The sequence below is a fragment of the Haemaphysalis longicornis genome, unplaced genomic scaffold (genome assembly GCF_048455015.1).
Source record: "Haemaphysalis longicornis isolate Haplotype H1 unplaced genomic scaffold, Haemaphysalis longicornis Haplotype H1 scaffold_3, whole genome shotgun sequence".
Classification (NCBI taxonomy): Eukaryota; Metazoa; Arthropoda; class Arachnida; order Ixodida; family Ixodidae; genus Haemaphysalis; species Haemaphysalis longicornis.
In genome coordinates this window covers 44,440,566-44,465,941 of record NW_027526335.1, presented here as the reverse complement: position 1 = coordinate 44,465,941, position 25,376 = coordinate 44,440,566, and the positions used below count along the sequence as shown (strand labels likewise).

The following is a 25,376-nucleotide window of genomic DNA, read 5'->3' as shown; positions in this document are numbered from 1 at the left end:
GGCAACTGTTGCTTTGTCTCATGGTCGTATCCATATGGCTAAGTTCCATCACCAGTAATAAGCCTTGAAATGAAGGACAGCTTATCACTGGCACACAAACAAAATTTTTGGTAGACTTCGATGGGATGTTTCTTCTGCTCTGGGGTCAGCAGCCACGAGGCAAATTTGGCAGCAACACAGCACATGTTCAAATCACATGCTAGGACTGCCGAAACTATTCCGCGTTTCACGTCAGCAATATCAACAATGCCGTACTAGATTGTTCTCTGATGATTCCCGTGCCTGAGTGGCCCAATGGTTTCGACATTTTGAGGAGCGGGGCTAGTTGAAACTTTTTTAACCTCTCATCTTTCATTACTACCACACCTGCCACGCAAAAAACCTTGCACAGCTCATGGCAGCATTACTGTGGACACGCCGAATCATGCCAAATGCTTGTGCCACATTTTCCCAGCCCCATGCAAGATATCCGATTCACACTTCGTTCAATTTGCTGTTCATAATTAAGGGGAGGCGTGGGGATCGTGTCGCAGAAATCACACATGAAAAAAATAATAAATTTTTGTAAACTGCCTGCTTAGGCTTTCAGAACTTGTTCCTGTTTGTGTATTTTTTTATCTTTGAAGTGTTCTGCAGGATATGACAACTCCTGATTTTCAATTTAGGGCCTCGCTATTTTTAATTTAGTATTTATGCCAAAGCAAGTTGTGTCCAAATGGTTACAGGTGAAAATAATGCTGTATTTGAAAAAAAAAAAGGGTTGAAAATTTGAGAATGCCATACCCTGTAGTGTTCTTTTACTAAAATTTAAAAGTATTTAGAACTTCCTACCATGTTTCGTCACTTCACTAGGCTTTCCACGGGCGAGTAACATCCAAATTTCCGCAATACAAAAACTACTGAAGGTGTCACTATGAAACTTTTAGTATCACCATTTGAAGTGCTTTCCAAGGTGCCCACCAAATTTCATTACACTACGCCAAGAAATAAAAAAGTTTGCTCCGATCCCCACCTCCCCCCTTAAAAAATTATATACCACACATAGGATAACAACAGTTGCGCAGTTCTTGATGTGCACATGACGATGCCTTTGACACACTGCCATACAAACGTTGGTGCTTCCAGTGACTGTACATGCAGTCACGTGCTGCCCTCTGTTGGCATGTTACAAAACTTTCCAGAAACTCTCATACTAACTCGCAGTGCTACACTACCCAATATCAATTTGCAACAAGACAACTGTCAGCTTGTAAAAAATTTAACATTAGGTGTTAACCGTGTCAGTAGTGTGTGATCAATGAATGACAAGCACAGCATTGTAATGACTCCATTGACATGCTTTTTTTTTATTGATGCCAGCTGAAACAAAAAGTAATGCTGATAGGCTGTAATTGGGCCTAAAAACACCGTCTGACAAAAACAAAATAAATGAGACACTACGCTTTGTTGTTATTTTGGTCTTCTATTGGCTCTACAACAGTTTCATCCAGGGCCACTCTAATCTGTCTCACTAAACCACTTGCATCATCCATTGTAGTCTTCCCTGCAAAAGTCAACGAGAAGATTATCACCACCTTTAGTAACTCTAGTTAAGCACAAAATGCATAGATTTGAGCAACACAGCCATACCTCGTAACAAAAACCTAAGAGAAGCTGCAACTCATCCAAATATAGCCTTCTTAATTTTTTCGAGAATACCCATGTCTTCTTGTGGGGTCTCATCTTTGCCAGCATATGTTTTCTTGTCGCCTATGAAAAGAAGAAGAAAAAAAAAATGTTTTTCCCATAAGATTTTCCAGGTGGAAACAAAGGAGGGTGATCATGCAACAGGAAAAGTTGGTCCAACAAGCCCCCAATTTTTGGTAAAGCCTAGCTTTTGTAGGGACTTTCTGGAACCAAAGTTTAAAATTTGGGCAGCAGAAAGGAATTTTACTCACACTCCTGGTCTTTGGAGTGTTTGCTGACAGAACTCATCATAAAGCTGGCAGCCCCATTGAAATAGTAAATTGGCAAAAGGCTAAAACATGGACAATTAGCTCCAATTTATGCGCAATTAAATTTAATGAACGACCCCACAAGAGAGACAAAGGTAAGAGGAGCTGAAAGCAACCAATTTTTTATTATTAACCAGTAATTAAGAGTTGAAAGTTAGGGGTTTGTGGTGCCCCTTTCCTCCTCAACCCCTGTTTTTATGCACTGTATACTCTTCAAAAATTTTCAGCATTTTCAACACATACTGCCGATCCTGGTTGCCCATGAAAGCTGTTGGTACAGTGCTCTTATGCCTGTGCTACAGGGCAACTTTGAGTTGAAAGTTAAACAGTTATTTATAAGTGCACTTTATACAAGGTTCATGCTGGCTATTATGAAAAAAATTCTAACGTTTTCCAAGGACTTTCAAGGCTCTGCGTGTGGATTTTCAAGGGCCACATGGCCTGTTAGATATGTAAATAAAATCAATGTTCAAATGAAGATGGAAGCCTGAAACAGTCGAAAAATGGGGACGATGCAGAAGCCAAAGTTTCAACAAATGGTCTTGTCTTCAGGCTTATCATCAGACAAGCCCTCTTATCAAAAAGATTGCTCCAGCAACACCCTCTTCTTTGACGATTCCTCATAACTGTTGAATAGAGTTACATTTTCGAGCTCTTTCAGGGCATTGCAAAATGTGTTATTCGCTGAAGTAAATCAACCAAGCAGCAAACACTCATTCAGCCCTTATGTAGTCTGATATTGTTACTTTTATGCTTACTAAAAAGAAAAACTCCAGAAAATCAGGGATTTAATCCAGAGCTTTCAAGGCACTGAAGACAAGCTTTTCACATTGTAGAGTTTTCAAGGTTTTCGAGGATTCACATGAACCGTCCTAATAGATAGTCAATGCGCCATTTGGTAGACAACTGGTTTGAAGGCTTTTGGAATGCCATTGAAGCGGCCACGTAGCTTATACCCCTGTCACACGGGCACTTTCAATTGCAATTTAAGTGAATCGGGATCGAGTTTTCGGGCGCGCACTACGTACTGCCGCTGCTACACGGCCCGTTTCAATCGCGATCGAGAAGTTTCACCGGTTGCACTTGTGTACGCCAGATGGCGCTAACGATGTACTTGCAGCCGGCGTCTGGTAACTTCGTGCGGTCGTAGGTATACATAACTATGGAAATGTTACCGCACGCTTGTTTGGGTCAAGTTATTTGACACAATTTGTGGCATTAGTTGAAGTTTTCACCTTCTGTGTCATTACTGAGCAGGGACGAGAGTATCACCACTTTCTTTCGATTGCGCTTGAGAAACCAGGATTGAGTTCGAGCGGGATCGAGCTCGATCGCGATTGAAACTGCCGTGTAGCAGGGGCCCGATCCGGATCGAGCTCGATCCGGATCGACTCAAATGCGATTGAAAGTGCCCGTGTGACAGGGGTATTAGGTATTAGAAACACAAGATAGTTGATGAAGCCTTTCATACCACCAAGGAAAATTAAATACTGATTGCAAGCTTGCCAACTCCCAACAAATTTATTTACAAGAAACCTATGGTGCCACAACAGTAATAAGTAAAGGAAGGCAATTATAGCAATTGCACTAACTCAAGACTAAACACAAATAGTAATGTTGCACAACCAGTATGAATACAAAAAAATACCAGAATGAGCGCTGAAAGGCGGGCAACAAATTAATTGCTGTAGGCACATCAATTACAAAATTATTGTAACTTGGTGGGAGAAACACAGCTCCATGTCTGTTATAGTGACTCAATCGCCTTGCAAAGTTTTCCAATCTTCAATGATTCCGCAAAAAAAAAAAAAAAAAAAAAAAAAAAAGTTTGTCAGTCTACCCGTCGTAAGTTATTTCATGTGTCAATACATACTGTGGTTTATGAAGATACATGTCTGCATTATTACATGCCTTATCGTAAAAAACAACTTAAAGAAAAAAATTGTCTTGGCATGCAGTGTCCAGCTACAAGCTCGTACCTTGCCTCGTGTTGACTAGGCCATCAATCGTGCCGGGTGTGTCAGTCTCCAGCTCTGCATATGCTTGTATCAGGGCCTTCTGCTTGTCATTCAGCCGCCTAGAGATTGGTGGAGGGGGCAAGAGACCTTAGAGAGACCGCTGCACAGCAGAATTTGATTATTCTGCACTTCTCCGCCACATGCGAGTTTGTGCCTGTGCACCCATACATATGATGGATTGCAAACATAGGAGGACTAAGACCAGACGACATTGGCAATGTGATGTGCACGACAAATACAGTGCCACCTTACAAACTGTTGGCAACATTCAGGCCAATGAGTGACCTGCGGCCATCTCGTTAATGCCGTGACACACTGCTCCACTGCTTCGAGTGGGCTCTTGCCATGTGATTTCATGGCGTGACGCGCATTGAAAAACACACCGACAGTGAACATAAGGCAGACACAACTAATGGAACCTATGCAAACTACAGGTTGGAAGCTAGTGCTACTCTTAGCTACTCTGTGTTTGCTGTCCGTGTCTTTTCAATTGTGCCTCACACCACAGCAAACCATAACTAGCCCAATAGAAGGGGCCACTTATTTCGGCATGTGAGCCTGAGTTAACCTCAGTTGTGCCTCTGTTGTGCACGAATTCCGTTTTCACTTCAAAAGCAACAAGCCTGCATAGCCAACAGTGCTAATGTTGTCTCGCACTTCTTCTTTCATCCCTGCCAGTTCTGCACTGCACACCTCTGAAGGGAACTGCCCACTCTATACTCGGGAACAAGTTAAGAACGGCACCAGCTCATGTACGGTATCACTCCGCCTAAGCAACGGACCCGGATGTCAACGGGCGCGCGCGTTTTGAAAGGAGACTGCCACGAATGCGTGATATCGTCTGCCTTTTCTCGCGTAGTTTGTTTGCCGTCGCTGCAGTAGTTTATAAGCATATTAGGTCCAACGAGATACAAAAACGGCTTGTGCCATGTTCAAAATATTCCCAGTAACGCGCTACTTGTGCTGCGCGGAGTGACATCCGGCTGTGGTGATGAGGCACAGCAGCAACTTCGGTGCCGTTCTTAAGTTGTAACCGAGTATAGCACCATTCATAGCAGTAGACACTAAACGGTTGCTCACTTTGTGCAGTCTAAGCAGAACGGAAACTTCTGACAGGGACAAAATTCAGGGGAGAGAACCATAAATGAAAGCGGAAAACATTCATAAACTAAACAAAGTGCCACGTTAAAAAAAAAAAAAAAGGTTATACAAAGAAAAGTACCAGCTTGGTGGTACTGTTTTTAAACAAAGATCGGATACATTCATGGCAAACAACAACAACAACAAAAAAAAACATTATTTTTTCACTGGCCTAAAAACCTTCTTTCACGGTGCCAATTACAAAAATGTGCATAAATTACTATTCGAAAAAGAAGCCTCTTGAATATATGACCTGTGGACTTTGAATTTTGATTATCTATCGAACCTCCCACTTGTTGTCCCACATTCAGGCATGGTGCCAGAGAAACCAAGTAGTCAGCTTCTATAAGCCTTGCATGCTGCTTCTAGATGCACACTGAAACAAACTGAGCTGTGTTTAGACATCACAAGCTCCCATCTTACACACGCTAATTTCGGTGGAAGACTTACTGGGGTATTCGAATTTTAACGTGGACATAGTGATCTCCGTATCCAGAGCTGTTCAACCTCTTGACACCTTTGTTTGCCAGCCGGATTTTGGTGTGAGATGAGGTCCCTGTTGGGATCTGTAAGCGCAAAACAAAAGAGGGGGGGACAGCATGGCATCCACTTTAATGAAGCAACAACAGGCACATTTTTTTTTAAAATAACAAAATGCACAAATACTAAATAGCGGGCCCTTGCATTTCATTACCCAATATGGTCACACAATGTTGGAAGTGTTACCACCCTGCTTGACCACACTCTCCTGGTGACACAGGCGAAGAAAGCTAGGACAACGCATGGATTCCCTGACCAGAGTTCCACTTCCACTTTCGAGCTCATTAAAATGTTTTCTGCCTCTCTCAAAAAGAGCCCTGGCCTTCCATCCTGCCCTCCACAAGTGTGAGAAGCAGCATATCCCAATACTGCACCTCATCAGGGGGCAGTGGCATTAAAGATGCAGGTTAGAGACTTTTCATTTCCACGGGGAATAACATCCTTTTCCTTCCGGATGCTCCTCCTCATCCAGATCCTAACTGCTGCGTGGAGTAAAGGCTGAGAGTGTGACAGAGTTTCACACGAGCGTTCGAAATGGAAGGGGTAACACGGTCACGGTTTTGGCTTCTCACCCAGAACATAGACACACATCAAATTATTCGACAAGTAAATTACTTTCGGCCATGAGGGTGGATTTGGCAAAGAAAATATAAAAGAAAACAAAGTTGCGTGCCAGTTTCACTTAACAATAAACCATTACGTGAAGCAAAGTTAGAGAGGGAATGACTGAATTAATAATTTTAATCCTTTTGGGGTGGGGAAAGACTAAGGGATCAGGAAAGGCACCACAAATCAGACGTAATAGGTGTAGCAATGTTCAAGTGTCCTCGTCAAAGTAGGTGCCACAAAGAATACATGTGTGTCTTGACGGAGCATGTTTGCAGGCTCCCTTTCTGAACCACTAAAGCGGGATTCACACGATGGAAAAATCCTGTCTTTCTGGCCCGCGGGGCCCGCTCGCGTGACCGGTTTTAGGCTCCGCCCCTCAGTGGGGATCGCCTGCAGATGCTCCGGGAAAGAAAATGCCTCTGCATGTTTTGCTCGATGGTGGCGGGCCTCCGCGGGGTATGGAACCTCTTTTTTGCACATAGGGCGGCAAGGAAAAAAACCCAGTTCTACCCGGTGCCTCGCCGAGAATCCCCTCACTTTCTCTGCGCTGTCATCTGCTAGTCACTCCGCGTAGCTCCGCACGTGTGGATGCGACACCAAGCCAGACAATCTGGTTACGTGCTGTTGACGTCGCATATCCGTCCGCCTCTGTGCACGCCCTCCTCCGTCGTGTGAATCCCGCTTAATTAAAGGAGCCATGAAGAGAAAACAAAAGTTTGTTTTATTCGAAAGATTAGGTGTTTCATAGTACCCCAAGCGCTTTCCCGGAAGCAAATGATGCTTTATTCACTGAGAAATAAGGCAATTTAAGCCAAACTTTTAAATCTCCCGCTAAAATTGCATATTCCGTGACGTGAACAATGGCGTCATACGAGCCGGTCCATGAAACAGATACTTAGTATGTCGACTCCATATAGCACCCACACGCGGGAGTCGACCGAGACGGCGGCCATTTTAAAAATACTAGTAAAACCTAGTGCATCCGCAGCCCTAGTCATGGAATCGCCTGATCCGGAGAACAAAACTCTCGCCGAGGAGCTCGGGCTTGCATTTAAGGGGGGACGAGGGTCTTAAAACTAACTTTTTTATTTATGGGTAGAAACTTACGAAATTTTGCACACGCATGTGCTTTTCTCTGTAGATTTCAAATATGCAATTATATTTGAGCTGCTGCTGTTAGTTCAAAAGTTATCATACAAAGTCTAAACCGCAATTAGGTAATTTCTTACGCAGCTTTAATGAACTTTCGCATTGCATTTTGTCGCTTTTAATTACATGAATGGATAGCCAGAGAGTTCCCATACCCGATGACATTCTTCGTTTTTCTATAAAGTCACAGCATCCTAAAAAAAATATGTCAAGTACAAAAAATGGCAGTATTGGATATTTTGGCTCATCAAAATAACTGCAAGTCATTATTTATGCGTAGCCTAAACAGAAAAACTAAGAATGTCATCGGCTGCCTCAGGCTGTACTGAAAAAAATGGTACCAAGATTGACCTTATGAAGCAAAAAGAAGTTTCCAAAAAGCTGCGTAAGGCTGAGGGAAGTGACCAAAAATATGAAACTGAGAAAACTGCATTTGAAGTTTGGCCATGTGTTATGAGATGAACCGTCAGTAGTGTAGCTTCAAAATTTCCCACTAACAAAGACCTGTTCTTCCCATTTTCAAATGTGTCTTTGGATTCCAAAAATGTGAACTAGAACTGGAAATACAAAAGGCCAAGTAACGGACCCCATCAGGAATTTAGCAAAATTTATCGATTTCGAATCGGTTGGCATTTTGTTAGCGTTGTGAAATCTAGTGGTGTCTTGCTGGCGTCGTGAAAACTGCAACAGTCCTTCGTGAAGTGCCATCATCTATTACAGTGCACTGTGGTACCCAGAATATTGTGTACGGCAAAAGTGTGAGGGTGAAACTTGCTTTAGGTGCCCCCCTTTTTTGTTCTTTGGTGAGGCTATTTCATTCGCGGTTTTTATGCTGGAAGCTTGAGAGGATACAGGGGTGGGACACTGCGCAGTGCGTTTTCCGCAAATGCATCATGTTGTTGGCCCTCAAAAGAGTCTTTTGGGGAAAATAAATGTAGCCGAAAGGCAAACTTTCTTGGCCTATGGGGATAAACCCATAGACGCCTTTTTCCTTCAAGCCGTGCATGGTGCGGCTATCTCCATCGGACATCACGGTTGTGTACCGCAGCCCATTCTTGGAGAGCGAGCGCTTGAACATTATCAGGGCTGCCTCTACCTCCATGCGTCCTGCACCACATTCAATGTTTCGCTGACACTCATGGTCTGCCAGCCAATCTTCGTAGCCCTCATCTGAAGCTTTGGGTCCGATGGCGCAACCTAAGCAAAAGTTAGAGAGGACTACATGATCAATCACCAAGCCGGTGTACACTTCAATGATGCAGCCAACTCCAATGTGTGACAACCGTCCCCTTGTCATCCACGTGCCATCAAACATCACATCTATGTTGTTTGGCGGCTGACCAAGGTCGGCTGACCAAGGTCCGAGTATAAGTCCTTGATGGCACGCACACTATCAGCTTCAGAGGCTGCTGCAGTGTCCTCGCAAACCTGAACCACTTTCCTCAAGTGCGCTTGGAATGTCTTGTGGTGCAGGCCTCTGTGGGACAAGTTCATACCAGCACAAAAATCTGACAGAGCAGTCACCCCCTTCCTGATGCTTTGAATACTTTTCAAAGCCTTCATATTCACTTCAAAAAGAGTGATATTGCGAGATCCTTCGGTCCTTGGCGAGGAAAAACGTTCCACACGGTGTTCACAAACCGAGCACATCACCTCGAGCTTCACGGCGAGGCCGTACTGCCGGTCAGGCTTCCTCAAATCCGGCGCCGCCAGCCCGCACTTGCCGCACCTGACGTGTGCAAAAAGGTCCTTCAGCATTGCAAAATCCACTAAGACAAAATCTGTGCCGGATTCTTCCTCTGAGTGCGCCAAATCCACTTCAAGGAGGTCGAATTTCCGCTGCGTTGCTGACTTGGTCTCCATTCCGCGCTTGACCTCGTCCGCGTGTTCCGTACGCGCGGCGATCTCCGCCGCCGGGTAAGCCGGCAGGACGTGCTTGGACCAGGTATGGATTCCGGAGGTGGTTGGTCAGGCGATGGGGCAGGCGAGTCAATACGAGGCGGCGAACGATTCTCATCCGGCGGAGTCGAGCGGCCCGAGGTCGCACCACGCGACCTTGGGATAGGCGGACGACGCTTTCGCTTCCCGTGCGCATGACGGGTCGTCTTCTTCAAACGTACGTCTCCTGGCATCATTCACGAAAGTACGCGATGGAAGAATTAGAAGAAACTGTAAAAAAAACTGCTCTAAGCGAGCGCTGCGCCAGAAGAGCGGACTCCGTCAGACGCGCGTAGCAGACGCCATGATGGCGACCGCCGACCAGTCGCGCCGACCAATGGGAGGGGTCGTATGGCGAACTCAAACCGCGCGCGCCCGCTCTAGCCAATCGGCGGCCGAGAAGGTGCCTTCGGAAAACTGGCAAGGGCGGTCGTTCTACTCAAGCGACGCCATTTTGAGATATCGCAAAATGCGAACAAAGAAACAAGCTTCAAAACAAGACCAAGATGGCGGCGATCGGTCGGCTGCTTCGCCCGCGGGGCGCGCGGGAATTTGAAGCAACTTTTGCCCAATTCGGGGCATTTCGTGGCCCTCGAGGCGTTTCAAAACATGATTTTAGAGTATTTCCCGATGGAATTTCGCGTTGATATTTTGAAGGCAGGTGCTTGAAGGTACAATAATTCCAAAAATTGGATTTTCTCAAAATCGATATTTTGGCCATTTTTGACCATTCTAAGACCCGCGTCCCCCCTTAACAACCTCACACCACTTGAACGCTCAATGCTTCTAAGTGCACGAGCGGCAAGAGTTGTGGGATACGCGGTGGACGGGAAAGCGACCATTCCGCAATAGCCACAACAGACGAACGCCCTGCCGTCGGCACCGCTGCCTCGTCAGCCCCGTCGCGACGGACGAATACAGACTGGTACGTATGTGCTGTATTTTTATTACGGTTAATAATAGTTCAATTTCAGTAGCAGTATCGCTTATGCCAGTTGGCCAGTGTCGTGTATGGAAAGCCGTTCGCGCGAGCTCTCTGCTTCGGCCACAAAGATACGAGTGTCAATGCGCGACGTTTACGGCATTTTTTCCCCCAAGGTCAGAGCGCGTTGACGAAGTCGGCGACAAGCGCCAGCATGTCCCAGGAGTGAGCTAACATAAGGGTCCCTGCCGTAATCACTTCCTCGGAAATGAAGCGAGCACACTCGCACTTCCTTTAGCTCTCTTTCTCCTCCGTTTGCAAAGTTCACAAAACGTAGCCACTTGCTTCGCCGAGGTTCGTCGTTGGGCAGCACATGAAAGGAGATCTCCTCACCGGGGATGTCGCACTCCCTCGACGATTTGCCCGTACTACATGGGCATTTCAAAACGTAGCAACGAAATTTCATTGTAAAGTACTCGAACAAACTGAAGTTTTCAGTGGTTGTACACTGGAAACGAGCTCCTAACAATAGCAGCAAGCCAACACCATTCCGAAACTGCGACGACTGTCACTATCTCGTCACTGCTTGCTGTTCCTTACTCCCCTCGTTTCTATTTTTACCTTTGCTGGTTGGCGATATGACGGCCAACCTCCTGTGAAGGGATTACGATACCAAGCAAGGTCACGGCTGTGCGTGCTGGGACGGTTCGTTGGCCCCTATGAGCCTCGAACCCGAAAATTCGTCTGCGCGACGGCATGATGTCGAGCTCGGCTGGCGGTATAGTTTCGTACGCATTTGGCGCACACGCTTGCGTGTTCGTTCGGAACTTCAACCGTTTACTCCACCGTCTTTGTCATAAAAAGAATGTGCAGTATGTTTCACGGGCATTTAGCTCGCTATGCAAACTGTAAGCCCTGTCTAACATGCGTTTGCTTTTGCCGGCCTCCGCCAATCGCAGAGCATTCTCGAGTGACATCATAGGTTCTGTTGCGGAAAATGAGCTGGTGGGTCGCATGGTCATTTCCTTTTTTTCTAATTATGTAGCTTATTTGAGCGAAGTTTGCGTTATAAGTGGTGTCGTTATGGTTCTAACGAGGCAATCTTTCGAATGAACCAAACTTGTGTTTTCTCTTCATGGCTCCTTTAAGCATCGCAGAAACTCCACCGCACACATGGCTACCCCACATGTGGTCTACCGTAGCTCACGGGCCACTCCTCTCCAGCCTTGCTAAGCAGAATGACATTGCAGGTCATAACAGCAGCCATCCTTCACACCATGCTGTCAAGCACCTTCTATAACATTACTGTTATCTGACTGTGCTGAAAGCTCCCACAACTGTACTAACACATTTGCTGTGCCACAAGTAACTCGCGAATCACACACCGGTTGTCACCCATGCCAGTTGTCTCCAGCACAATCGAAGTTGCCCTTCTGGGTAATGTAACAGCTATGCGGACAATAGGTGACCTCTGCACACATGACCCACCGAAAGGTCACCAGGGAAATGTCATGTTACCTACTGCTGGACATGCCCACAAGAGTTAGGGCATCCTTCTTTAACAACAATACCGAACATCTTTTTTACAGAACTTCTGCTCTCTCTTCAACATGCCATAGCATTTCAGTGAAGGAAAGGCCATGCTGCATATAGATTCTCCTAAAATTCTTGATTGAGTAGAATGCCTTAGAAGATGTAAATGTATCACCATGCTGCAACTTTCCCATTGGACCAGGAAACACTGTTGCAAATGTAGTCTACTATGATGAAACCTTCATGCGACCCATGAATCACAACTGCGTCAAAAGCCCGGGCAAGTTCCGAATGCCTGTTTTACCGGGACACACAGCCCACTAAGCACATAGTGGACAGCAAATGCAAGGCCTAGGGGCCCACCTTCAGCATGATGTCGTCGTAGAGGCCCTGCACTCGCACAGTGCCCCCGAGGACCGCTTGGGAGAGGGTGATGCCAGCGTCCGTGTGGATGTCAGCCCCGTCTCGGCGGAAGTAATCACTCCGTGCAACCTGCAATGTGCACCCATCATCACATCATGCCTGTGGCATAACCCGCTTTATGTGCATACAGCTAACTGCCTCTTCACGCATGCCCCCCCCCCCCCCTTTTTTTTTTCAATGCTTGAATGACTGGAGTGGGCACTGAAAATACAGCTATTTGCGCATTTGCATAAAGGGTGGTGGATGATTATGATTAAGAAGAAAAATAAGGTACTCTAGTGCACTTGCAAACAATTTTTTTTATTACTGTGAATTATTTTTGCATGACGACACTGGAACTGGGCTATCAGGCACGCCTTAACAAAAGGCTACAGATTAATTTAAACCACCTAGGGATTTTTAATATGCACTAAAATCTTGACAAACAAGTGTTTTCCATTTCTAGCCTCCATGAGGAAAACAGCTGCTGTGGCTGGTATTGAACTAGGCATCTTCGTTCTCAGTATTGCTGAGAATATTTGTGAGGGAAATACTACCGTATTTACTCGCGTAATCCTCGCACTCGCGTAATCCTCGCACCCCTAATGTGAGCCACCAAAACTTGGATTTTTTGGTTCCTCGCATAATCCTCCCACCCCCAACTTTGCAGCGGCGAAAGTTGCCTGCTCGCGAAACCCGCATGGTGCACGCGCTCTCCCCCGCCGCCTCTCCGTTCGGCGGAGAGCGCTGTGTATCCAAGGCCATCCAGGCGCCCTAACAACCTGCATGGCTACTCCCTAACAGGCGCCCTAACACGCTACTCACACTGTCCTTGAGCCGGTTTCGCGCATGTTTCGCGTGCGCGCAACTAGACGGTGTTTGCGCGGCCCGCTGTCGTGTCGTCGTGTCGCCGTCGTGGTCCCGCCGTTGAGCGGCAGCAGTCAGTGAGTCACTCGCGTCACTGGTGGATAGCTCGCTGCCATTTTGAGAACTTTTTTATCTCTTTGTTTTGTGCTTGGTGCCGCTTCGCCATGGGGAGGAACGCCAGCTACACTGCCGCTTTCAAATTAAAAGCGAAAGAGTACGCGATCGAACACGGCAACCGTGCCGCAGGCAGGCACTTCGGCGTCACCGACTTCAGCGTGCGTTACTGGAGTAGGGCACGCACATACGACGACGAGCTAGGGCGCGCGCCAGAAAGCAAAGGCGGCAATTTCATGATCGCTGATCGACGGGAGACTGTTTACGTTGTAAATAATAAAATAAAAAGAAATAGCTGCTGTTGGCAACACGAAGCTTACATATACAAAAAACGACCGCTACATTTAGCGGGATTCGCATAAGGCAAATTGGCAACACTGTGCACCGGATTTTTTTTTTCCCCCGCATAATTCTCGCACCCCTAACTTTGCATTGACTTTTCCGAAAAAAAAAAAAAAAAAAAAAGTGTGAGGATTATGCGAGTAAATACGGTATTCCTAACGTCATAACGTTTATATTTTCCTGGCCCCTTTCAGCGGACTTACGCACTTTGTCAACCTTTTACAATGCCTTAATATCATGCAACAGCTATGCCTCCTTCCTGGACCGTCGATTGGGAGAAATTAGTGAACCAAATAAATCTGCAGAATACATTTCTCCCTCATCCTACAAAAATACCACCAATAGCACTGGCCACACTGTTACACAGCAGCAGGACCCGGAAATATCCTGGAAATGGCAATGTGCAAGGATTTATTTTGTAGTCCTTGATATGGGTCGGCATGGTGCAGTTTCCCACTTCCCACTTCCACTTGCTCTCCCTCGCTAAGCCATGCCCTCTCCACATCGCTGTGCCCGCACTGCCACGAGAGAGAGAGAGCTCTTTATTAGATGAAAGCAGAGAGGTTTGCCGGCATGTTCGCGCCTGCATGCTACTCTGTGGGGATGGGGAGAAGGGAGTAAAGGCCCCAAAAGAAAAGTAGGGCAGAAAGAAGAAAGAGGGGAAAAGAAGAGATTAAAAGAAAAAGTGAACACGAAGCTTTGCATGGTGACTTAAAAGTCCACACGATCTCACACGTAAAGTTCTAAATGCCTCATCCCATGAAAGCCTTGACCAAAAACAGCTTCACTGTTAGCAATTGCCCTGTAGCAACACATATACAAGAAGAAAACACTTACCTTGAACGTGACGAAGAGCTCTTTTTTGCCCACTTGCATGCGAACTGTCTGCCCGTCTTCCACACCTGAGGCATGAACAATAGCAATGGCTCACTCAATATCACCACATTCATGCAAACAGAAAGGGCTCTTATGTTTTCTTTTTAATCCTTCAGGGAGACATAAACCACTGGCTCTGACATGGCGACATAGGCAGTTTTTACCAGAAAAAGCCAGGGTCCCCAAATGTGACTGCAACTTGCTCCGAACTGGCACAAGTAATAGGAGAACCCTCGCTCTGTGAGAATGGGGATGCTGACGTGTAAAATATTGTCGGAGCAGTTACCTATTGCAATTGCCACATAGGCAGTTCTATGCATGCCTTTCGTGTGTCTGGAGAGCCTCGATAGTGTTCGCTACAGAAAAAAGTCAGTAGAAATACATGCCATGTGGCAAAACCAATTTTTTGTATTTCCAGCAAAGATTGTCAAAAAGAAAAAAGGGGAAAGTGAGTTTGCAGGGGACTTCGCTGATCCAAATTCGAGAACTGCTTGACTAAAAGAGCACCATGCTCGGGGACAGCTTTCGGTGGCAATGGAGAGAAAGCTACGGGGGATAGAGGAGCTTACTGCTTTGTGTTACTGCTCCAAAGTAGTTCCCGACAAACTGGTTTTGGTTTCAGTTTCATCGTGACAGATATGCTTTTGCTAAAGTTGATTTTTTTTTTGCATGAGCTCCGTGGCCGAGTGCCCTGAACCACGATTACCGAGCATGCAGGCATATTGATGTCTCCTTCCCTGTGCTCCATTTGTTTCTAAACACAAGCCAACGCTTTCACTAGAGAAGTCGGGCCGATAAATTATACCATGGACGGTATTGTGCAACTCTGTATCGTCCACAAATGACGTGAATTTTGTTAGCGATGCAGTTTTGAGTGCATGCACTGATATGTAAATTCTTCTGAAGCTGAAAACTGTGCGGAGGTTCATTACACGAGTGGGTCCATTATGCGAGTAGATACGGTATCTCTGTTTCAGTACCCTGATAAGACTGCTTCTCTTTAAAAAAAATTTTTCTTAAATTTCGCAATACCCTTTCCCCGCCCCCCCCCCCCCCCCCCCCCCTTTTTTTTTTGGGCTGCCAAGTTTCCTACCAATTCATGCCACCACCCGACTATGCCAAGAGGGAATGACAAGGGCAAGCGAGCTCCACATTAGCACACCAATCAAACTTTGCACCTCAGCTGTTCGGGCAACACCCGAGTAGTGTGGTGTACCACTTGAATATGAAACACCCGCGCTCTCCGATTCCCTTAGGAAAAAGGTTCTTCAGCTGCAATCTGTCCCGACTGCCAGCCAGGGGATCAGCGGGCAGACGCTCACCTGCGGGCACCGGCACGGTGACCGTCTTGCGCTGCACAGTGGTCCCCTTGGCGTGGCACTCCTGGCAGGGAACCTGGATGTGCATGCGGGTGCCGTGGCAGTGCCGACACGTGCTCCGCATCACAAACGGGCCCGTGCTGATCGTCTCCTGCATAAAGGGGAAACGGTTGCATTACGTGACAGTTTGCTGCAAGGTCCTGAAAAATTGCTTTGGGCCTCTGAAACACCTCTGTTTGAAATAAAAGTATGCAAGATCCCAGCTAGTCCACTAGCACACGTGATGCTTGGGACCAAGCCAAAAGGTTTCAGGCATGGTAGCCTGCTCTCCTATCACATCGTGGAGGGGGAAAAAAAAAAGTTAATTTGGATCGACGGTCGATAACTTAAAAAAAAAAAAAGCTAGCCATCCTCTGGTTAAAATTTATATTGTTAAATAATGTCACCACTGTCTCTGTTCTGTCATTAAAATGAAAAAATTGAAGTCAAATTATAGATTGGAATCACGCAAGAGTTCGAATTATGCTTTCAAGCCCTGACGTTGCGCCTGGGCTACGAATGTTGCCCGAACGAAAGGGTTCAAAGTAATTTAAACCACGTGGGGTATTTTAACAGGCACAGATATCTCATATTTGTGACACCTTGTCACCTCAATCAGAAAAACAGCTGTTGTAGTCTGAACTGCAACTGGGACTTGATGCTCAGCAACACAATGTTCTAGCCCCTGAGCCATCCCCGTGAAGTTACCCACAACCCAAGGCGCGTTGAATCAAAGCATTGAAAGCATCAAATATCCACACACAGTTCAGCTTACATGCATTCAAAATGAATGAAGCCCTCAGGGCTTCTACGGTACATACCATGCAACGAAACTTGTCTAAACACAGTTCCTTCAGAAACCGACACAGCCAAAGCCCTGAATGTCAGGGAGGCCCTTTGGGCCTCCGCTACCCCCAACCCTGAACCAATGTTAAATAAAGTGGCACTACTACTACTACTCATTAACTACAGCTTGACCAGCTGTACGGGTTGTTCCCAAGTGCCGTGCGGAACTCCCCCCTCTCTCCGCAAAGCTTGTGGGCCAGGCCTGAGCAGACCTACCATGCCACTGCCGTTGCAGTAGGGGCAGCGCACAAGCTTGGTGCCGGGCTCATTGCGGGAGCCCTGGCATCGACGACACGTGTCGACCACGTTCACCGTCACATCCTTGTTCACCCCTCGGGCAGCTTGTTGGAAGGTCAGGTTGAGGATCACCTGTGAGGCAGCAAGGATTTCCACTCTTAAAGAGTGAACGCCCTCTACATAATCGCGTAGAGCTGCATCAAACTGGCATTGCGCAGCTTCCTGTCACTTTGCGCCTGTCGCAAAAAGTCAGGTTTACCACCTCACGGAACCAGTGCATGACATACATGCCGTGCTATGCACATTGCCTTTTCGGATGACAAACGAGCATGACGCTGATCCATGCGTCACTGCAGTGGCCTAGGTACTACCAATGGTGCTTTTGGCCCCACAGATGCACGAGCTTGTGGCGTCTAAATTCTTGTTTAGAGTCCAGTATCTCCAACATGTAGGCAACAGTTGGTTCCCTTGGCTACAAATCGTTCATGTCGCTTCATACTTTCAAATTATCATCGCACGTCCAGCGTCACCACAATGAAAACGACTTTGTCTCTACCGTTACTCGAGCACCGCAGGCAAATATCGCATTTGTGCCTATTCCACAAAATATATCATGGGAATTCAATTCTTAGAGAGAGACTACTAACGAATCCATCGTACATGTCAGCGCGCATTGATCATCGATACAAAGTAGGCATTCCATCTTGTCATACAAAGTGTTTTCACGACTCATTTATTCCGAGCACATCTGTTACATGGAACCAACTGCCACATGCAGTTGCCGAAATGTTGGACGTCGCTGCTTTTAGGCGTGCACTTTCCAGACTGTTTGAGTGAAAATGTGTGTGCCGTATGTTTTTTTACTTTCCCTGACTTGGGCAGTATTTACTTGTTTATTTAGCCTTCTCAGGTGAAGATCTGTTGTATTTGTATTGTCGCCAGCCAAATCTGTGCAATGTCGACTCTGTTGGAGTAAAGCTGTGTTATGAGTGTTTACGTCAACTTGTGCAACGCATGCTTCCTTATAACTATCGCAGTGTCTGCACTGTTTGTGTAAAAAGCTGTTGTTATAATATTTTTACTTGCTGTATATTCTTCCAATAATTTTGTTATCCCCCACTCCCCTCTGTAATGCCCTTGGGCCCTGAGGGTATGTGAATAAATAAATAAATAAATACACTAAAGCAATCTCACTGCACCCACCAATGAATGGAGCCCACTTTACAATCTTGTTGCAATGGTGCTTGCACAGTGCATTGCACTGGTTGCTGACACGTGCTCTGGTTGCGCGACACCTCTCACAGGTTCCCATGCAGCATTGTGGCAAAGGCAATTAAGGAGACTTCTTTCTAAGATAGACAAATGCAAAACCAGCAGTACCTTTTTACGACAGCAGCAACCAGAAGGTTCTAAATTTAGTTCAGAAAATGCCTTACTGTAGCTTACTTTCATGGTACAAAACCTAATTTCAGGCACAGATAGCTTCTTTTCTTTTTGGAAGACACGCACAAAAGCAGAAGAAAGCACAAGTTAAAAGTTGGCAATATTGTTAACCAAAGCTTCTATGGCTAGGGTTTCATATATTGTTAGTGCCTGTGAACAAAAACTCCCCAAGAGGTCTTTGAAGGTCGTGTCTTTGAAGTGCGAGGCGTGGTGTTCTGTAGCGTGAGAAGTTAGAAAACAAATGTCTTGAGCGTGTTATTAGCACATCCCCAACACAGTCAAGCACCATTCAAAACATAATCTGTACCTAAAGCTCATTACTTGAATATGCATTTCTAGTAAATTAGTTACCAATAGGCACCATGTTCAGGATCAGTATATTCAAAATAAAAGCGAGTGAGTGTATGTATGTGTCTTTGTTGGGGATGACCACCGCCAACGTTAAAGAGAAATAGAATTTGCTCGTACCTATATTCTGCATCCCCTCCACATTGTGTTCTTAAAAAGCTTCACTTATCACAGACCGGAATGGCTCACCGTTCTTTTTTTTAATCCCACCTTGACCAGAAGGACATGCAAAATCAAGAAAGATTCACCTGGACAACGATTCATGTATTAGAATGCCAGGTTCTGCTGCGGTCAACCATTCCATTTTTAATCCCCTTCTTTAACAGTGGATTTTTTTCCCCTCCAAAAGGAGTGCGAATCGTGTAGTTTTAAAATATTACACAGTTGCTACCATTTGTCCAAGCGGTCACACAGGGTGCACATGAATTACAGAACATGATGTTCCACTAGAAATCCCACGCTGAACAATCCTCAGTTGGACTGCAACTCCACCATACCCCAGCTAGGAAGGTCAGTCACTAACACGCTGGAGTAAGGACACCAAGTCAGTAGGTTCTGCCGCCACAGTCAGTCGGCCTCACCTCTTGTGCTCCGCCAAAGCCAAACTGAGACTCGGAGAAGTCAAAGTCAGAGAAGCCTGTGCGGCCGCCCAGGTCTCCAAATATCTTGCGGAACAGCTCCTCTGGGTCAATGGTGGAGTGGAAGCCCTCGGGGCCCCACCTTCCCTGGGGGCCTCCGGCATCACCACCGCTGCTGCCACCGGGGAAGCCTGATGCGGAACCCCAGTTGTCGTACTGCTGCCGCTTGCCATCGTCACTCAACACCTGCAGGGCAGAAGAGCATCCGAGTTGTTGTGGCTACCGAGTTTCTGCCACATTAACATTGAGTGCTGTGTGCTGAAGAACGCTTTGAAGATGCCGGGTAGCACATACTGTCCCACTCATCACCGTTTGTGTAACTTCCTCCAGCAAAAATTTTGTTAGCCTGTTTAATGTTAATGAAATTATGACGTAACAAAAAACTGCCCACATCTTCCCTTCTCTCCCACGTACCACCCCATTGGCTCAGAAGGTGACTGGCCTGACCATGTGCACATCTTGGTGAGCAACTTTTCATTTAAGAATTACATGCACTGGTTAGTAGTATGGTAGCGTCAATTATTGCACATGCAAAGAAGCCCCTTGACCACGACCTGTTCGCGGCTGTGCGTATGAGCCACATTTTGTGATTTGGGACAAACTTTTTAGCAAGTGTTAAGCCGAGCATCTTGGTTAAATTTCAACATTCATATGCATTTTTTGTATTCCTGTTTGGTACAGTTGTAGCAATCCATCAGTCTATCAGTGCAGCGTTCTAGAAGATTTTGTCCATTCAGCGCCAGATTTTGTCACATTCGTTGGATTAAGTAATGGCTCCAGATCGGCCAGTTACTTAAGGCCATGCCCGTGAAATGGGAAAAACACACAGCAATACACGTTCGGTGCACCAACAAGCTGTGAGAACTATGAAAATGCTCTAATAATTGCTCAGGCTTTCGGGTCGGCAAGAAGACCTTCAAAAAATAGACCTCAACACAGACAAGCCACATATAGAGAACGATTACTTCGGCAAAATTAGCTTTGTACGAAAACTGTGTGCCATGCATACTCTCACAAATTAGAAATCCGACAGCTGGATGTCTGCAGCCCTATTTTGAGCCAAAATAGCAAACTGTGAGTAGGGTGTTTACTTACTTCATAGGCTTCAGACACTTCCTGGAACTTTTTCGCTGCCTCAGGGTCTCCTTTGTTGGTGTCTGGGTGATACTTTTTGGCTTGCTGTGTCAGAAAAGTTCAGGAGAACTATTAGGCAACGATTCGCCCGAACACAATACTATTCATTCGGGCTTAACTTACGTGAAGCTACTGCATAAAAACATGTACCATAAGTTCTGTTCAACAGAAACAGCACAGAATGGCAAGGAAAAAGGTTTTTACGCCCTATTAAGTATTTTAGTCAATGTAAGAGAAACAGCACAGAATTGCAAGGTCCGGGTTTTTACGCCCTACTAAGTACTTTATTCAGGAATTTCGCAAGGCAGTGCTGCCGTTATGTCCCAGACGTAACTGATCGTAAAGTTACGTCCACGTGCAGCCTTTGCTGATGTTAGGACAGATCATCTGCAGCTATTAGTAGCAACTATCAGTGACTCCGGCTGGTCAGTGAGCAGTAGCAGTTTGGCCAATTGGGTAAAACTCAAGACAGATTGCCCTCACCGTGAGTTGTAAAGACGGCGCGCATTATCGTTACGTCTGGACGTAACGCTTGCCACAGCCATTATGTAACAGCCGAAATTTTCATTTCAGACATTCGCGCAGTTTTTCTTAAAGTGCGCTAGCATTACTAAATGTGCTCATTTCACACAATTTTACTCACCTGATAATAAGCTTTCTTAATGTCTTTTTGACTTGCATTCCTCGGCACACCAAGGACATCGTAGTAGTCCCTCTTCAAAAGGGTGGGCGAGGCGTGAAACTGCCTGGTGAATTGGTTGCCCAGAGGACAATTTGAAACATTTCCTGTGTAAACAAATTCTTTAAGTTGCGATGTCGGCGTACACTCTACAACCAAAACTCGGAGCTGAAACTCCAGTACCAACTTCACCAACCTATTTCAAATGACGCAATCCGAGGTAAGATTCCCTTGAACTTCTTGCACACCACACAACAACGAGCTAGACGCGGGGTTACACGGAGTGATGAATACATTGTCATGAGGTCATGCTTACAATCTTAAAACTTCAATTTTCTAACCCCTGTAAAACATGTGGCGAACCCAAAACTCCTACAACAGAGATCGCGAGCGTCTCTGTTGCCAACATAGTACGCACATTGCGCTAGATCTTACTATTTTTTCTAAAACTGCAATTGAGCTCTTCAAAAAAGGGCTACTTGCCTTGGTAAAATAATTTAACATTTATTTGTCAGTACATACGTCAAACTATGTTTATTTGTGTTGATTGTAACTAACTGTTTACTTTGTTCAGCTTGGGAGTTCTCAACACTGTGTCGAACGTGTCGACTGCTCGCGGTGAACGCCTTCGCGCCTCGCTTAGATAAGAACGGTACCTGAATTACATGGCTCTGTCATCCCATTGAAGACCAAGGATTAGACAGTGAAGACATCCCACCTGCGCTGTTCCACATTCTCGGGTCAGTCTTGTACCAAACATTTCACCATGACGGGGAAGCTGTCGCTTCGGCAGAACTGGCGCGACGGCGCCGCTTGGAAGGCGGAAAACCTACCGCTCACCACGACGAGTGATGTGGCCTGCAAAATGTTTGACGCAGCACTCACCCAGTACGTAGGCTGGTACGACGACCCTAACCTCGGCGGCCTGACCGGTACGCTCGAAAAGATGAAAGAAGCCGACGCGCACTTCACCATGGGGCGGGTGCTGGACGTTGGCTTGACTCTCATTGGCAGTGGCGACTCCGTGGTGAAGAACTCGAAGCTGGCCGGCGATCTAGATGTGCTGGGCTCCATAGCGAGCCGGGGCCAACTGCCTCATCGCGAACAGCTCCACGTGGACGCGGTGCTGGCCTGGTCCCGAGGCCGTATGTCTCGCGCCGCGTCTATCTGGGAGGACATCCTGATCGAAAACCCGACCGACATGCTGGCACTGAAGTTCGCGCACGACACCTACTTTTACTTGGGCTACCAGCGCCAGATGCGCGACTCGATCGCGCGCGTGCTTCCTCGCTGGAAGCCGACGACCCCGCTGTACTCGTACCTGCACGGCATGCTGGCCTTCGGTCAGTGCGAGACCAACCTGTACGATGACGCTCGCAAGTCTGGCCAGGAAGCGCTGCGGCTGAATCGCCACGACGCCTGGGCGACGCACGCCCTCGCGCACGTGCACGAGATGCAGGCCGACCCCGACGGCGGCATCGCGTTCATGAGCCGAACGCTGGCCGACTGGGAGCCGTGCGGCATGCTGGCGTGCCACAACTTCTGGCACTGGGCCGTGTACCACGTCGAGAAGGGCGAGCAGGAGGCGGCGCTGGACATCTTCGACACGCAGGTCTCGCGCCGGTTGCGCGGCTCGGGCGCCATGCTGGACTACGTGGACGCCGCGTCGCTGCTGTACCGGCTCCAGTTGCGCGACGTTCCGCCGCAAAACCTGTCGACGCGCTGGCCCGGCGTGTGGGAGGTGGCCCAGGCGCACCACGACGACGCCATCCTGGCCTTCAACCAGCTGCACTTCCTCATGGCCTACCTGGGCAAGGGCGACGACGTCGAGCGCCTCGTCAATCTGGCGCCCACGAGAGACCTGGGCCGGCCCGAAGACGGGCGCTGGCCCGCGGATCAGCGGCGCATCTTGGACGAGGTGGGCGCGCCCGTCATGCAGGGCATGGTGGCGCACAGCCAGGGCCGCTTCGACGACGCCGCGGAGAAGCTGGCCGCGGTGCGCTACGACGTGCTGCGCGTGGGCGGCAGCAACGCGCAGCGAGACGTCTTCGACCTGCTGCTGATGGACGCGGCCATCCGCTCGGAGAGACACACCCGCCTGGCCGAGGCGTTGCTCACCGAGCGCAGCCTCTTCCGGCCCAAGTCGCCGATGCTGAAGAGCATGAACGCGGCCCTGGAGAAACGGTGCACCGCCAAGGCCAAGAAGGCCGGCGAGGACGCAGGTCGTCGTTAGCGCCTGCCCTCAGCGTGGCCTGAGCACGCCAGTGCACATGCCGGTGGCGGGAAGTCTTCGCCGGCTTCAGAAAGAGGGCCATGCGTGACCCTTCCGCACAAAAACATACACTCGAAAATTTAGGGGTGTGATCGTTTTAGAGGAATACCTTTTTTTTTTTTGTACGTATACGTATGTCACCGAAATTATTCCCACTTGAAGTGGTTGCAACTGACTCTTTTGAACTATAATTGTGTTGTGACCTTCAGCTGTTCATGAACAGCGTGCGACCAGAACCTGTACCTGATGTGATGCGAATAAAATCTTATTTTTAATCTGTATCGTGCCACCAGGCCAACGTCTGAGGCTAGCAAAGGCAACGTTCTAGTTTTACCCGACTACGCGTTCTTTACTGTTGGCTTTACTTGGTTCGCCGATTCCCAGTTATGGTCAGCACCATTACCTTCCACTTATTCGAGGAGCGTTCCTTTGCGCCTCTCTCTGCATTGCAAATCAGGCGTGGATCCAACGCAGATGTCGGAAGGTCTTTAAAAGAAGTCCCCGTAGCAGCTACGAAAATTTTCACGAGACGCTCACACATTTACACCACAAATTTTCACGCTCCGTCTTGCGTTTCTAACCACCATGAAGTATGGTGGACAGGATTTGTGGAGCCGAAAAAAAAAAAACACCCACGTTATTTGCCGACGCCGCTGAAATCCGATTCTTGTATAGCATGCCATGTGGAGCTCAAATATGCGCCCTCAAGAAGTGCACGTACAGTGTACATATTTGTTGTATGTACGTCGGAAAACCCAACTAAACCGCGTCACGTCGGGGCGAGCTAACAAGGCGGCACAAGATTTCCATGGTATTTAGCACCACAGAATTGTAAAAAAAAGCCCAATTGTTACTAGGTCTATTCAACCCAAAATTTAAAGAGACCCTGCAACACTTTTTTCAACTTTTTTTTTTTTTCGAAATCTGAAATGCTGTCAGAACGAAGTCAATAAACACATTCAGTGCTTAGAATAGGGGGACAAAACTCAGCCAATGATTGGTGCTCTATGTCCATCGGACAACTTTGAAACTTTCTCATAAGGCTTTTCTATCTTTCCCTATATTTCCGTTCTTCGAGCGCTCGAATGACGTCATTAGAGCGGTGTAGCGGCTATTGGCCAGTTTTCTTTCAGTTGTAGCAATAAACACATTCGGTAGCCACTTAAAAAAATCGTCACAGAAAGAAAGCAGAAACAAGGCGGATCTGCTGGGTTGAGCAAATAACACAGTGCCGCTCCGTGCTGGCGATAACTACAGCTTTGGCAATGCCTCCAGACGCGAAGGAAAAAGCGTTTATTGGGAGTGTTGTCCACGATGACTCGAAAGAATGAATCCCCCCCCCCCCCCCTTGCGTCTGCTCTCCTCTCTCATCCCTACCATCTTTTCTTGTATCCGTCATTGGTCTTATCCAGAAGAATTCTAAGCAATGCTTCAGGGGAAGCCTTACCAGTTACTCGATACAAGGCATCGCTGTGAGGTGTTTCAAATGCGTATATCTTGCTTGTTTCACACCTCCAACCACCACAAAACGTTGCAAATTGAACGAGGCTGTGCTCGCGGCTAGCCCGCGGTGCACTGGACGTTTTTAGGGCGCAGCCCTTTGGCGGCCGTCTCTGGTCTGAGCCGCGTTGGCGGCGTAACCGAGTGAACGATGGCAAGACCGACGAGTGAAAGAAAAAGAGAACGATGATAGAAAGCAAAGGAGGAGAGTGTCGAGAAATTGGGAGGGGAGGGCGGTTCGCCGTGGCGGCGCGAGCCAGCGCTCTCCCTAAGTGTGTGGTGGAGGGGGAGAGGAGGGGGCAGTATGCTGTGCCCGCTCGAGGCGCTCGACGGCGCGACGCTCTCGGAACGCGTGAGGGGGGCGTGCGCGTGACGATGATGCGCGTTCGCTTCCTATTTTCCCCGCTGGAGTGAGGTACTTTCCTGCAGTCGATATGCAGGCAATTGGCGAAGAATTCCAAGGCGTTCGCACGTCCA

At 47.4% G+C, this 25,376-nt stretch overlaps 2 protein-coding genes across 3 annotated transcripts; one reads left to right on the top strand and one right to left on the bottom strand.

Annotated features, from left to right (window-relative positions):
- Positions 1 to 1,316: 1,316 nt before the first annotated feature.
- LOC144174361 (dnaJ homolog l(2)tid, mitochondrial-like) lies at positions 1,317 to 21,536 on the bottom strand. 2 transcript variants are annotated; one of them, XM_077703021.1, is made up of 12 exons: positions 21,324 to 21,536; positions 21,092 to 21,234; positions 20,410 to 20,493; positions 19,258 to 19,500; positions 16,865 to 17,017; positions 15,767 to 15,914; positions 14,406 to 14,470; positions 12,207 to 12,335; positions 5,603 to 5,718; positions 3,974 to 4,071; positions 1,630 to 1,749; positions 1,317 to 1,543 (listed from the first exon to the last, which is right to left on the bottom strand). In XM_077703021.1, exons 1-11 carry the CDS (start codon positions 21,427 to 21,429, stop codon positions 1,661 to 1,663), a joined length of 1,374 nt encoding a protein of 457 aa, XP_077559147.1. In that variant the 5' UTR covers positions 21,430 to 21,536; the 3' UTR covers positions 1,317 to 1,543; positions 1,630 to 1,660. The 2 variants fall into 2 exon arrangements, with proteins under 2 accessions (XP_077559147.1, XP_077559146.1); XM_077703020.1 differs by lacking the exon at positions 1,630 to 1,749.
- A 190-nt stretch (positions 21,537 to 21,726) lies between these two features.
- On the top strand, positions 21,727 to 23,680 carry LOC144174360 (tetratricopeptide repeat protein 38-like). The gene has a single exon (XM_077703019.1). The coding sequence runs from the start codon at positions 21,894 to 21,896 to the stop codon at positions 23,358 to 23,360; it is 1,467 nt and encodes a 488-aa protein (XP_077559145.1). The 5' UTR covers positions 21,727 to 21,893; the 3' UTR covers positions 23,361 to 23,680.
- Positions 23,681 to 25,376: the final 1,696 nt, after the last annotated feature.